Source organism: Miniopterus natalensis, chromosome 17 (genome assembly GCF_054644295.1).
Source record: "Miniopterus natalensis isolate mMinNat1 chromosome 17, mMinNat1.hap1, whole genome shotgun sequence".
NCBI lineage: Eukaryota > Metazoa > Chordata > Mammalia > Chiroptera > Miniopteridae > Miniopterus > Miniopterus natalensis.
In genome coordinates this window covers 27,326,705-27,340,446 of record NC_142097.1, presented here as the reverse complement: position 1 = coordinate 27,340,446, position 13,742 = coordinate 27,326,705, and the positions used below count along the sequence as shown (strand labels likewise).

The following is a 13,742-nucleotide window of genomic DNA, read 5'->3' as shown; positions in this document are numbered from 1 at the left end:
GGAGGACCGTTCTCAAAAGCTGGGCCAGCTGGGCCTTTGAACGCTTTTTCGATAGAGGAGGTCGAGTCGCTGGGCAGCGGCTAGGGGGCGCTAAGGCTCCACTAAGAATTTCTGGCGTTAGGACCCAGTAGAAGCCTGACGGCCAACAGGGAAAAAGACAATTCAATTTGCCCCGCCGCCCGCATCATCATCTCTCCTCCCACCCGTCTGTCTTCACACAGCGCAGCCAATCGGTGACCTCCACATCCTTATACGTCATCACTCCACGCCCGCATAACTCGTAGGTCGTCCCATGGAGCTCCGAGTTGTGGTTGTCCTCGGAATTGCCTGACCGGAAAATCTGGAGGGCAAGACATTAACCTCGGGACAGCTGGCTCCCCTGGCCACTAGAGACGAAGCCAAGGTCCCAGGGTGGGTTTCCTTACGTTGGAAGCGGTTTCTGGGTTCTGAGGCGTTCCCCCCTGGGCAGCCCTGAGCTGGCAGTTCTGGCGGTGGCCGTTGGGCCCTGCTGAGCGGCTGTCGCATGCAGCTCCTATGAGGCCCCTATCGCCGGTCGGCGATGTCCGGCTGGAGCTGTCGCCGCCGCTGCCGCTGCCGGCTGTGAGCGGGTCTCCAGTAGGGTCTTCCGGGCGTCTCATGGCCGCTAGCAGCTCCCTAGTGCCCGACCGGCTACGGCTACCGCTCTGCTTCTTTGGCGTCTTCGTCTGCTATTTCTACTATGGAATCCTGCAGGAAAAGATGTGAGCGGACCCCCGGGTCTGAAAGCAGACATTCCCCGCTATTCCGCCCCCCGTCCCCAAGCCTGTAGCCGGGTTCTTGGTCTTCAAGCCCTTGCCTCGGGTGTGCCCTCTTGCCCTCCCGCCCTTCTAGCACCCCAACACCTTTACGGCCCGGCTCAGCCTCCCCAGATTTCCAAAACGCGAAAGTTGGTCTTTGGATTCTGGGGACCTGCAGATTTTTCTTCCCTTAATTGCCTTTTTTCCCTGTTGGTTCTAAGGGCCTGGGTTTTACAGGCTGAGACTTATACCCCGCAAACAGTTTTCCGTGACCTCCTTGGAGCTCTTAGATGCTTGTAGACAGCTGACTCTTCCCCCTCAGCCTTGCAGCTGTAGCCCAAATCCCTTTGGCTGCCTAGGGTACCTCGTTTCAGCATCTAATTTTCTACGTTTCATCTAACTACATCCTTTATGGATATTCTTGTCCTAGGCTACATTAGCAGGCTGGGATGTTTAGTTTTTAAATCAAATAAAATCGGCCCCTTTTGTAAATGAGCCCGGTGATCCTTACCAAACTCTCTCTACCTCCAGAGAGACAAGATAATTTCAAAGTTTTCAGTAGCTCTGGACATATTAGATGACACTGAAGGAAATATACTGATTCCTCTCCTTTCTTTCTCATGCATTTCATTCCTAGAACAAGAGGAAAGTATGGGGAGGGAGCCAAGCAGGAGACGTTCACTTTTGCCTTAACTTTGGTCTTCATCCAATGTGTGATCAATGCTCTATTTGCCAAAATCTGTGAGTATCCAAATAGTAATCAGTTATGTGCTCCATCCCCTTTGTATCCTGGACATTAGACAGTGATCCAACCTTAAGGTCTGACTCTCAAGATCTACCACCCCCTTTAGCATTTACACACACAGCCTCTCTGTTTAGTCTATAAAACACATGGCTTTGAAATGGAGTAAAACCCTGTTTCCTTAAATTTGACCAACTGAATCAGAAATGTGCAGAGAGTTTGTCTTTTGTATTACAGATCCCCACTGAGCATACTTAATTTTTTTCTTTGTCCCTTTGATGTTCTTTTATGTGTCAACTTCAAGTATGTTGTGAGCTTTCTCTCTGTTCCCTGGGAGCTAGCAGCAGGCTAACTGGTCCCTTGAACTGAATGAGTGTCCCATCTCTGCCCCACGTGTGGTCTTGTAATCTACAGAGATTTTCCAGTACAAGAGGACAGAAATAACTTGTACGTCTTATCTTGTTTGACAGACAAGTGTCTTTCATATGGCTTCAACTTTTGCTCAGTGGTCCATTCTCCATTCTAGGCCCACCAGGTTTTTCTTGCCTGTTTTTTGTCTTCTAGTGATCCAGTTTTTTGACACTGCCAGAGTGGATCGTACTCGGAGCTGGCTCTATGCTGCCTGTTCTATCTCCTATCTGGGTGCCATGGTCTCCAGCAACTCAGCACTACAGTTTGTCAATTACCCAACTCAGGTGAAACATCAGGATGGGATGAGGGTTGGCTCAGAAGTTATTTGGAAAGGACTAAGGATTCTTCTCTCAGGTCTGTGACTTAAATAAAAAGAGCATGTTTGAGATATTTCGAGTACAAAGAGCCATAGATCTGAGGTTTAGTGGTGGTGGGTTGGCCATGATAGGGCTGCTTTCTGAGGCTGTGGTTTCTGGTGCAGGCCCAAACTTACTCATCTTAACGCAGGACCTAGCATAGTACTTGGCAAGTTACAGATGCTCAGAAATTATTTACTGAATTTAATTTCAGGTCCTTGGTAAATCCTGCAAACCAATTCCAGGTAAGCAGAAGAAGATGGTCTCCCATCTTCCATCCTCGCTCTTCTTATAATAAGCTCTCACCTTCTCTCCTGGAGCTCTGTATCCCCTCAGGCTTCATCGTTTCATCATAGCTGTCTCTAGGGACTTCCCTCCATTCTTTTCCCTGGCTATCCTGTCATCTGTATCAATTCCTTTGGTGTTGGGTATGTATAAGCTGGGAGTTAAGAGGCTTCTTGTCAATCATTTTGGTGTCCCATGTGTTTACATTGTCATTAGACGCCCTAAATCCCATTTTGATCATCAGTTACTTTCCTTAACCTTTCATTCTTGCTCACTGTATCTATCTTTGCCCTGTTCCTTCCTGGACTTTTCACCTTCGTTCTCTGCCTTTTCCTTCCCTTATACTCTGTTCAACCCTATTGCTCAGTCGTCTCTATCTAGGTGCCAGCCTCATACCACACCCTCCTCTTATCCTGTATAAGCCTGCCTCACGGACATTCTTTTCTCCCATGAGTCTTTTCTTGGCTCCTAGGAGGAGAGTGTTGGGCTTATCAATGCCTGTGGATTCCTGAATTTTCCATTCTCGTTCGTCCCTGTAGTCATGCTCCTTGGAGTGACCCTCTTGAAGAAGAAGTACCCAATGGCCAAGTACCTGTGTGTGTTGCTAATTGTGGCTGGAGTGGCCCTTTTCATGTACAAACCCAAGAAAGTGGTTGGAATGGAAGAACACACGATTGGCTATGGAGAGCTGCTCCTGGTATGTGATTCTGGTAGGAAAGGCAGCCTTTTCCAATAATCTTAACCAAGCAAAAACCTCACCAGGGCAGGCAAAATGCCAGTTAAATGTCTTGAGAGAGGCTGTGGTGTTTCTTGCCCCCATTTCTGGTGTTTGTCTCTTACTGCATGGCCCCTGGCTCTGCTAAGGCCATAGTGGGAAGCCTGAAATATTTAACGGCAGCTCAGCTGTCCTGGGGAAGGGATGACTCTGAGGCCTATGTCTAAACGCTGGTGTGACATCACAGAGATCTGAGAACAAAGTGAAGGAGTAGCATGTCTCTCACTGTGGCTTTCTAAGAAATCTGGAAGCCAGAGTAAAAAAAATACTCTAGTGGTAGCTATTGCTTACGATGTATTTAGGCACTGTATTATCTCCATTTTTACAGATGAAGAAACTGAAACAAAGAGAGGTTAAGTTCTTGCCCATGGTCACATCACTATTAAGTAGCAATTAGTGGCTAACACTGCCCAGGATTCTAATCCAGACAGTGTGACCATAGAATCCAGTCCCAAGCGCTGTCTTCCATGCCAGGAGGCTAACGTGCTGAGAGTAGATTTTCTCTCTCCAGTGTTAATGGGAGAATGTATGTGGCTCACCACAACCTGTTGTAGGTCCCTACACCAGGCTCCATGCCATTGTATTGGAAAATGGTAGGCTTCCTGCCCTATTCTGATTACATTACAACTATATGGCTGAGATAGTTTGTCATTCTAGTGCTTGGGGGATGAGGGAGCTTGCATCCTCCATCCATGACCAAATGGCAACATTTTGTTCTGAGGACTCTGTCTTAAGGCAACAGCTTTCTTAGGAGTCTCAGAAAGGTGAGAGTGCTGTGTCCTCGACTCCAGAGGGGTGCTGTTGGCCTTCGCACTACAAGTTGCACCTTTTCTTTTCCAGTTATTATCTCTGACCCTGGATGGACTGACGGGTGTTTCCCAGGACCACATGCGGGCTCATTACCAAACAGGCTCCAACCACATGATGTTGAACATTAACCTTTGGTCGACATTACTGCTGGGAGCTGGTAAGGAGCAGTTCTGTTGTTCTTTTTATGTATCACCAGAGGGCAGACTGCCCTCATTCTGATTTCTGACTCAAATGCCAGTTGCTAACTTTGCCCAGGCCAAAGTCCTGCCTCAACCCTAAGATTTCTTTATGTCCAAGCCCCCAAAAATTGTCCTGGAGAAACCTTCACTGACAGGCTCTGCTTGCTACTCATTCTTGGCACAATCTGGGGTATACTCTGCTAGGTAATATGGGAGGACACACAGCAACAGAACAAAGGGGTGCCTTGGGAACTTGCCCTCTTCTAAGGGAGGTAAGACATTGGTATATGGTGTGTATTGAATGTATTTCAAAAGTGAATGCATTTGACTTTAGATCAGTACTTCCTAATCTTTTCCAAATCTGGAACATGTAGGAAGTATTTTTTGTATAGTATAATGGAGGAGGCTGCTGATGGCTGGAGGGGACCAGTGCTTGGGGCTGCCTTGAGCTAGGGATATGTGGATCAGTATCTCCACATCTGAGGATCTCTGCTTTCAATCACTTTTGACAAAGGTAACTAGTTAACTTTTAAGCCTTTCTTGGAAGAGAGGCTTTAGTTTCTCTAATAAGAAAAATAAGGAAAGGATGCCTAATGGGAAAAATAAAGCTCACTTCATACATTTCCCACATCCTACCCTCTTTCAGAGTACTTTCGCAGGCTGTGTGCAAGTGTATGCCAGAGTATGGGCACATAAGATGCACCATTCATCTACTGACATTTCTTTCTAGGAATCCTGTTCACTGGGGAGCTCTGGGAGTTCTTGAGCTTTGCTGAGAGGTACCCTACCATCATCTATAACATCGTGCTCTTTGGTCTAACCAGTGCCCTCGGTCAGGTGAGTGCCTTGAGTGGGGGTGGCTTGGCTTTTCCAAGAGATTGGCCTGGCTGGGAGAAGAGGGGTGGCAAGATTAACCCTGATCTCCTGTTTTAGACTTTAGACCTTATGGCAGATATCCAAGAAGCAACCTGACTCTGCCTTTCTCTGTCTCTCTAGAGCTTCATCTTCATGACAGTTGTGTATTTTGGTCCCCTGACCTGCTCTATCATCACCACAACTCGGAAGTTCTTCACCATTTTGGCCTCTGTGATCCTCTTTGCCAATCCCATCAGCTCCATGCAGTGGGTGGGCACTGTGCTTGTGTTCTTGGGTAAGTTCCATCCAGAGCAGGCATCCCTAAGCCACACAGAGAGGGACAAAGCTTTATTTTTCCCCCTAAAATTGACTTGTATAATTGTGAAGTTTATTTCATTCTTTTGCAGAAAACTTTTAAAAAGTTTAAATTATATTTGGCATACAATAATATATTCATTTCAGATGTACAATAGTGATTCAACATTATTATACCTGATGATATTATCACTACAATAAGTCTAGTAACCATCTCTCACCACGCCAAGTTATTACAATATTATTGCCTATGTTCCCTATGGTGTACACTATATCTCTGTGGTTTATTTATTTTATAACTGGAAGTATGTACCTTTTATTCCCTTTCTGCTTTTTCACCCATCCTCCCTGCCCCCCTTGGCAGCCATCATTTTATTCTTTGGTTCTATGATTCTGTTTTTGTTTTGTTTGTTTGTTTTGTTTTTTTAGATTCCACATATAAGTGAAGTCATACAATATTTGTCTTTCTGTCTGACTTATTTCACATAGCATAACACCCTCTAGGTCCAACCATGTTATCACAAATGGCAAGATTTCATTCTTTTTTTTATTACTGAGGAATATTCCATTTTGTGTGTGTGTGTGTGTCTATCACATCTTTATCCATTCATCAACTGATGGCCACCTAGGGTGCTTCCATGTCTTGGCTATTATAAATAATCTTGCAGTGAACATATATATTTTTGAATTAGTGTTCTCATTTTCTTTGGATAAATATCCAGAGGTAGAATTACTGGATTGTGAGGAAACTTTTTAAATTCAATCTTCCTAATGAGCATTTCATTTTAGTGATTTCCTTCTGGTGATCCAGGTTTCCCCAGACACCGAACAGGGTAAAATGATTATACATATTCCCTATTTATGCTTTCCATGAGTAAGCTGAGAGAATGAGCTTAGAAATTTTGACTCTGTTTCTTTCAGTCTATACACACACACACACACATCTGTGTGTGTATATATATGTAATTACCGGTGTCTTACTGATTTTTTTCATTTGATGCCATTCTCTTTTCTCTGAGGGAGCTTTATAAAACCCATGTTTGGAAACTAGTTTTGTTTAAAGCCCCAATTTTGGAAAACCAAGGCTGAACTTTTCTTTTCCCCCCATGTCATTGATAGGTTTGATTTTTCCCTGTAATTCTCAGTCCATGTTCTCCCTTTCCATAGGTCTTGGTCTTGATGCCAAGTTTGGGAAAGGAGCCAAGAAGACATCCCACTAGGAAGAGAGAGACTACCTCCACTGCAAGAATATTTAAGTTATTATCTCAAATAGTGATATCTCTTGGAAAAATGGACACAATAGGGATAAACGACTGGGTTCCTGTCTGTTTTTGTGGTTTGTTTTTTTTAAAGGAAGCAAAATCACATATTCTGAAAAAAAGTACTTGGATTTTAACAAGACAGAGTTGGCAGTTTCTGTTCTTGATGACCTGGAGCACAGCCTAACGCAAATAGAGAAAGAAGGAAGAGGCAGAGCTTGATGCTCATTGTCCAAGCTGCTTCCTCTCAGGTATGGTAAACCTGGTTGAGTGGCTAATTCCTTCAAGAGCCTAACCATTATAGGGAGGAACTTTAATAGATTCCCACAGGTGAGGGTCTGAATATGCCAGCTCAGATGGCTGTGTTAGAGCCATAGAATGTAAAAATCACTTTCTCTCAAAGCTCTGGTGGGCACATATTTCTTTAAAAAAATTATATATATTCTCTCCTCAAGAAACTTCCCTTGAGGTTGAGGTAAACTGAGCCCAGAGCCTCAGAGTCTGCTGTGTTTTCACATTTTCCCACCGCCTCCCCTTCAGCCAAAGCTCACCCCCAAGCAGAGACCCAATGTGTATGTCATAAACAGCTTTGGAAGGTCTGATTCCCTCTCCATCTCTGTGTCTGTTCTCAATCCACCTGGACCCCTCCTGGGGAGGCTGGATTAATCCTAATTCCCCAGCCCCCTTCAACTGCTTAAGTATTGCAGTGCTCTGCCATCCTGACTGTGCCAAGGTGTCACCATGCCAGCTTCTGTCTGTTGAAAAGGGATGCTGGCGGAAGGCATGGTGGCTGAGTCCTGGCACAGAGCCGCTGTCGAGTTTTCTGGGTGGCAATGAGGGGACAAGGCGGAGCATGGAGCAGAGCCACCTGCCCACTGCTGCCTTCAGAGTTGGAAATCGCAATACTCCAGGGACCACACTTTACACATGAAAGTGCATTTCCACCAGCTGTAACTTTCACTCCATCTGTTCAGCAGCCCCAGCCCCTGGGCTCTCCAGATGGGAGCCCAGCCTCCTTCCTGAGCCCTGCCTTGCCACCCCCCGCCCAGCCTTTCAAGCCCTGCCTCATTTGTACTCATCTCTCTCTCTAGCAGCCTGGGTGTCACTGCAGCCCTGGCCCTAAATGCTCCCTCTCATTTTGAACTCCTTGAGGGAAGAGGTTTTATGTATATCTGGCTGAAATTCCTTCACCCCTTACCCTGCTCTGTTTTTTTCATCCTGAAAGTTGCATCAATTAGTTCCTCTATTGGACTGATGGTTCTTCCAAACTTTCTCCTCTGAATTGGTTAGGTAGGTAGAGCATATTACCAGTGGCCTATTTTAACAAGATATTTTCCCAGCTATCAGACCAATCCCCTCCCTCTACCCCCTGCCATTTCCAACTAGCTGTCTCAGACATGCCTAATATAGTCACCAAGAGCAAGATAGAATTTTCAACAACTCATCATATCACCTGATACTAAAGCAAGCATGACCTACCAACGATGGCCTAGGAGCCCAGTTCTGGTATGTTGAGTCCCCTGTCATTCACCTATCACTTCCTTCTGTGTGCCATGTACTGTGAATACGCTGGGAGTTCAAAGTTGAGTAGGACCAGTACTTACCCCTTAGGGGGTTCATAGTCTAATAGGGAGATGGGTAAGCAAATCATTGCATCTCAGATGTTCAGGGTAACAATGAAGGAAGGTGTCTGGGCAAGGTGAGGCTTGAGCTGGAGAGAGTGTGGGAAGATGAAAGGAGGAGGAAGTGAGCTTTGGCTTCACAGCCAAGCAGAGAATGGGATTTTAAACTGGCTTCTCCCCATGCTCCTGCCTTCAATCATTTCAAGTGAGAGCTCAAGCAGAAGAGTGGCTTTGCAGTGAGACATCTTCCAGCTCAATTGGAAGATATTTGAAAATGTTGTGTAAGATGCCAGTTTGTTCAGGGTGGCATGCTTACCTACAGGATCACAGGAACTGAGTGCCAGGTTAGACTAAGTCGGTAACTCTCTGTTAGGTTATAATAGGGCTGATAAATGTGAAATACCAGACAAGTTCAAACAAAAGTATTGTTGATCCCTAACCCTGGGCGGCCTGATGCCTCATGTTTCTAAAGATCAAAGGACTTTCATGTGCAGTTAATTCTCAGCTATGTGTGGAAGGGAGGGAACCAGCACAGATTGCCCCAAACACTGTTCTTAGTTTGGGGTGTGTTGTACTTACGTCTATTTTGGTCACACCATCAGGTCCATCTCCTCAGCCGATTGTGCTCAGGCTCGTGGTAAAGCTGTTTTTCCATGTCCTGTATATCTCTCAGCCTAAGGCAAGGGCAGTGACCCACAAATGTGATTTGGGGGTAAAACCATGGGGAAAGCTCTTCAGGAATTAAACATTAGAAGAAAGAAAAATTTGACATTGTGTTTCAAAGGATTTAAAGGGGCAGGAATCAAACGCTGGCTAATCTTTAAAGTGAGGTATTTAGGAATGGGTGATGTGTTTTCCTCGCAGCCCTCATGACACCCTCATGAAGAGGACTGAGCAAGTGTCTGCACCTTTTAGAAATGAAAAAACGAAGGTTGAGTGACCTGTGGGAGGTCCCTGGGTATTTCCCTGAGTTCTAGTTGTATCTTGGACCTGTGCCCTAGAGGGAGAGGAGCAAAGCTCCTCAGGAGGCCCATTGCCTCTGCAGCCTGTCTGGTCCCAGTTGTCAGTGGAACAGTCTGCACATTTTATGAGTGGTGCTGGTCACTTTCCCCAGATGCCCTGGCAGAGAAATCGTCCTGCGTCTCTGCGGGATCATTCTACCCTTCCCACCAAGAACACACCAGCTGTCCTTAGGAGCAGCAATCTCATGTATTTATTGAGCTCCTCCTTTCCCAAAGCTTTTTAGTCTATGACATTTTATCCTTACAACACTCCTGGGGAGAGCTTGGGCCAGAAACAAGTCTCCCCATATTTGGAATAGGGAGCCTGAAACTGCATTAGCCGAAGGTCACATGACTGTGGGAGGGCGGGGCCCCAAAGTGTCTCCACTCACCTCAGGTCAAGTCAGCGAGCTAAGCCCAGCTGTTTGGATTTCCTGGTCTGGGAGAATTTCCAAATAATTTGAAGGGCTGATAGGTATGCTGGCAGCTCCTCCCCACCCCCAAGTAAGGACATTTAAAAAATCTAATATCACCATTATGGCTTATAAAAGGACATTTTAACTCCAAAAGTTTTAGCCCTGGCCCATGTGGCTCAGTTGAGTATCGTCCTGTGCACCAAAAGGTGAGTTTGATTCCTGGTCAGGGCACATGTCCAGGTTGTAGGTTTGACCCCCAGTTGGGGTGTGTGTGGGAGGCAACTGATCAATGTTTCTCTCCCTCTCCCTCTAAAACCCATAAAAACACATTTTAAAAAAATATTTATGCCCGGCAAGGTGTGGCTCAGTGCTTGAGCATTGACCTAGGATCCAGGAGATCAAGGCTCAATTCCCGGTCAGGGCTCGTGCCCGGGTTGCAGGCTTAATCCCCAGTCAGCATTGTGCAGGAGGCAGCGGATCAATGACTCTCCTCATTGATGTTTCTCTCTCTCTCCCTCGTCCTGTCTCTGAAATCAATAAAGATATGTTTTAAAAAAACTTTTTTTAAAGTAAGAAAAGCTATTTCAGAATAAAGGACTCTTTTTCCAAAGAATGATAGTTGGAAATCACACCACCATATAGAAAATAAGATAAATTAATGGGTTTTTGTTTGTTTTAAATATATCTTTATTGATTTCAGAGAGAGGAAGGGAGAGGGAGAGAGAGATAGAAACATCAATGATGAGAGAGTCATTGATCGGCTGCCTCTTGCACGCCCCCAACAGGATCAAGCCCGCAACCCGGGCATGTGCCCTGGACAGGAATCAAACTGAGATCTCCTGGATCCTAGGTCGATGCTCGACTACTGAGATTCCTAGCCGAGCTAATTTAATGTGGGGTTTTTTTGTTTGTTTTTTAAATATATCTTTATTGATTTCAGAGAGAGGAAAGGAGAAGGAGAGAGAGAGAGATAGAAACATCAATGATGAGAGAGTCATTGATCAGCTGCCTCCTGCACCCTCCAGACTGGGGATCGAGCCCACAACCTAGGCATTTGCCCTGACTGGGAATCGAATCCCGATCGCCTGGATCCTAGGTCGATGCTCAACCGGCCAGACTAAATGTTTTAATTGCAGGAAATGTTCAACATAAAACATCCTCTGGTAATCAATGGTTGGATATTTCATTATGATTGTTTGATACAACTAGGTCAGTTTTACATCATTTAGAACATTCTGAGAGAGTGAAAACAACACCCCCTGACCTGGACCATTCCTGCCTTCCCTCTAGGGCCAGGAGCAGGCTGTGGGGTCCAAGGCGCTTCCCAGTTAGGCCTGCAAGAGGGAGACTCAGCTCCCTTGCTCCAAAATCTACCCCTGGAATGTCTAGGCCATGGCTTTGCTCACCCAGCTCAGAGTGTCCAGAATTTATTCTGGAAGGTTTCACCTACTAGTGAAAGCCAGTTTCTGACAGGCCTAGCCCTCAGACTGGGAACCAGTGGGCTGTGCCTACCACAGCAAGAAGGATGGGAAGGGGAACCAAGAGGGTCTTGGAATGATGGGTTATTTTATTCAGGGCCTTTCACTTGGCTGTGTTACAAGTCCACAAGGGCTGGTGAGTTTTCTGTCCGAATATGCCTGACTCCCTGTTAGTTCTGGGAGAGGTGGAAGAGGGAAGAGGGTCAAGTCGGTTACCAAGGAGAGAAATGAACTCTTTCTGCCTGCCCACTTCTGTTTCGTCATGGTATGTGGGTGGCCAGAGCTAGTAGAAGCTCCATATTTCAGCTTAGGTTCTGACAGCACCGTTTCCTCCTACTCAGGATCTAGAGCTGCCACATTCAGACCACATCCCTAGAAGGAATGAATCACTCTTACATGAAAGCTTAGAACTCCCTGAAGTCTTATGTAAAAGTGTGTGTGTGTGTGTATGAGCAATGGCACAAGTGCTCACACATGTCAAGCTGATAGGTTCATTTTTCTGTAAAAAAGAGTCCATGGCGCTCTTCAGATTCTCAAAGCGTCCATATACCGGGTCTCGTACTAATGGGACTCACTTCATTAAAAGTAATTTCCCAAATAGAGTTGTATAATGGCACCACTGCAAAATATAAGAAAGCATCATCTCCAGCTCTGCTTATATGGAGGGGTGGAGTGGAGGTTGCAGAGATACCTAAGGAAAGTAACCCATCCAATTTCATTTCTGCTTGTCTCACAGCTCCTCCACATACCTTATCTAGGATTGTCAGAGTTAGTGAATAAAAATAAAGGATGCCCAACTAAATTTGAATTTTAGATAAACACGATTTTTTAGAGATACTTATGCTACAAATTATTCATGTACTATTTGAGATATACTTACACCAAACTATTAGGTGGTGTTTATCTGAAATGCAAATTTAGCCAGTATTCTGTATTGATCTGGCAACACTTTGTGACATTAGCCATTATCACCCTCTTTTCCTAGGGAAAGGAAGGCCCTCAGATACATCACCACTTGCAACCCTGTGCACAGGGCTTCCAGGTACTTTTCTTCAGGACCGAGCATAATTTCCCTCTTGGCCCAGGGGACTTGCAAGCCCAGACTTAGTCAGCAGGGGGCACCATTTTCTTAAAATAGATCCCAGTGGAGTTTCAGGGCCCTCAGAAAGGTAATGGGGAACATTGAATTGAATTCTATTTGCTGCTGCTGCCTCTCTCTGGAGCTCACTTCTCTCCACCCACCACTCTGCCAGAGTTATCTCTGTGAAACAAGAATCTGATCCTGTCACTTCACTCCTTAAATCACTTCCAAGATTCTCTGGGTACCTTCTTAATGCAACATCAAAAGCATTTTAGGATTCCACCAGAGTTTATTTTCCCTGCTCAATCGATGCTGCTTCCACCCTACATGATCCCACCCACCTCACACTTCCAGCACTCCCATTCACCATGAACTATTTGCATTTTCTCTGTACACTATTTACTATCACGCCTTTGTGCCCATAGTTCCCTCTGCTTGGAATTTCCTTTCCCACCTGGTGCTTCTAAATGACGCCATTCAACGCATCTCACAAGTATTTATCAAGACAAACAGTGTACCGGGTCCTGTGCTACTCGCTGGAGATACTTCAGAGAGGGTGGCCTACTAGAGACCTTCCCTTATGCATCTCACAATGGGAGAGGGGAGAAACAAATAATTAAATCCATGAAGGACTTGGACTTAGTTTAAGGGTTAACCCATCTGACTTCCTAGAGCAGAGTTAATGGTTCTCTGCTTTGGATCCTCTAATGGCTTTTCATTTTAAGAGTCCCATATTCTAACACCTGTACAATCATTACAGGGAACATGAATGAATGAAAAGCCAGTTGAATTAATGGTGAAGGGGGTGGGGTGGAGAGGAGGGGGTGTTTGGCCTATGACAAACTGAGAATGTCTTTCCCATCTAAAGGGGACAGAGGCTTTTCACCTCCTTCTGATTGTTGTCAGATCTGTTATTTCAAAAAAGATGGAAATATTGATTTTCATGTGAACTTTCCCACTTTTTAAAAATTCTTGGCCCGCTACACTAGATGTGCCTACAGGTCAGATTTGGCCTATGGCCACCAGTTTGCCACCCACCATCATGTAACACTATGTCATTGTCTTGCATCTGATTAGTATTCATATATACTTTCTCCCCAAGACTGTGTCCTTGTGTCTTTAGCCCCTAATACAGTGGCTGACACATGGTAGGTGCCAGTCAAACATCAAAAAATGTTGGTGGAAGGGCCAAAAGAAGGGAGAGAGGAAGGAGACAAACTGAGAACAATAGTTTATTGATGGGAGTTTTTTTTACAATTGCTTTGGGTGTGGGGCATATGGAATAAGAAAGCCTGAAACTATTTATTTCTAAGTGTGTGTGTCTGCGTGAGTGTGAGTTTCCATGTGAGCAGGTGTGACAGCTGAAAAATGTGTCTAAGAA

At 45.3% G+C, this 13,742-nt stretch overlaps 1 protein-coding gene across 2 annotated transcripts; it reads left to right on the top strand.

The window, feature by feature from the left end:
- Positions 1 to 522: 522 nt before the first annotated feature.
- SLC35B1 (solute carrier family 35 member B1) lies at positions 523 to 6,905 on the top strand. 2 transcript variants are annotated; one of them, XM_016215614.2, is made up of 9 exons: positions 523 to 740; positions 1,414 to 1,517; positions 2,083 to 2,213; positions 2,500 to 2,530; positions 3,110 to 3,267; positions 4,186 to 4,312; positions 5,065 to 5,171; positions 5,331 to 5,484; positions 6,672 to 6,905. In XM_016215614.2, exons 1-9 carry the CDS (start codon positions 535 to 537, stop codon positions 6,722 to 6,724), a joined length of 1,071 nt encoding a protein of 356 aa, XP_016071100.1. In that variant the 5' UTR covers positions 523 to 534; the 3' UTR covers positions 6,725 to 6,905. The 2 variants fall into 2 exon arrangements, with proteins under 2 accessions (XP_016071100.1, XP_016071102.2); XM_016215616.2 differs by lacking the exon at positions 1,414 to 1,517 and having other exon boundaries at positions 623 to 740.
- Positions 6,906 to 13,742: the final 6,837 nt, after the last annotated feature.

Bases quoted from the DNA above. Each gene is read 5' to 3' on its own strand.
- SLC35B1 (XM_016215614.2), top strand. From the start codon at position 535: ATGAGGCCCCTATCGCCGGTCGGCGATGTCCGGCTGGAGCTGTCGCCG. The intron at 1,518-2,082 runs GTGAGTATCCAA...TTTGTCTTCTAG, and splicing joins TGCTCTATTTGCCAAAATCT to TGATCCAGTTTTTTGACACT. The intron at 2,214-2,499 runs GTGAAACATCAG...ATTTAATTTCAG, and splicing joins TTGTCAATTACCCAACTCAG to GTCCTTGGTAAATCCTGCAA.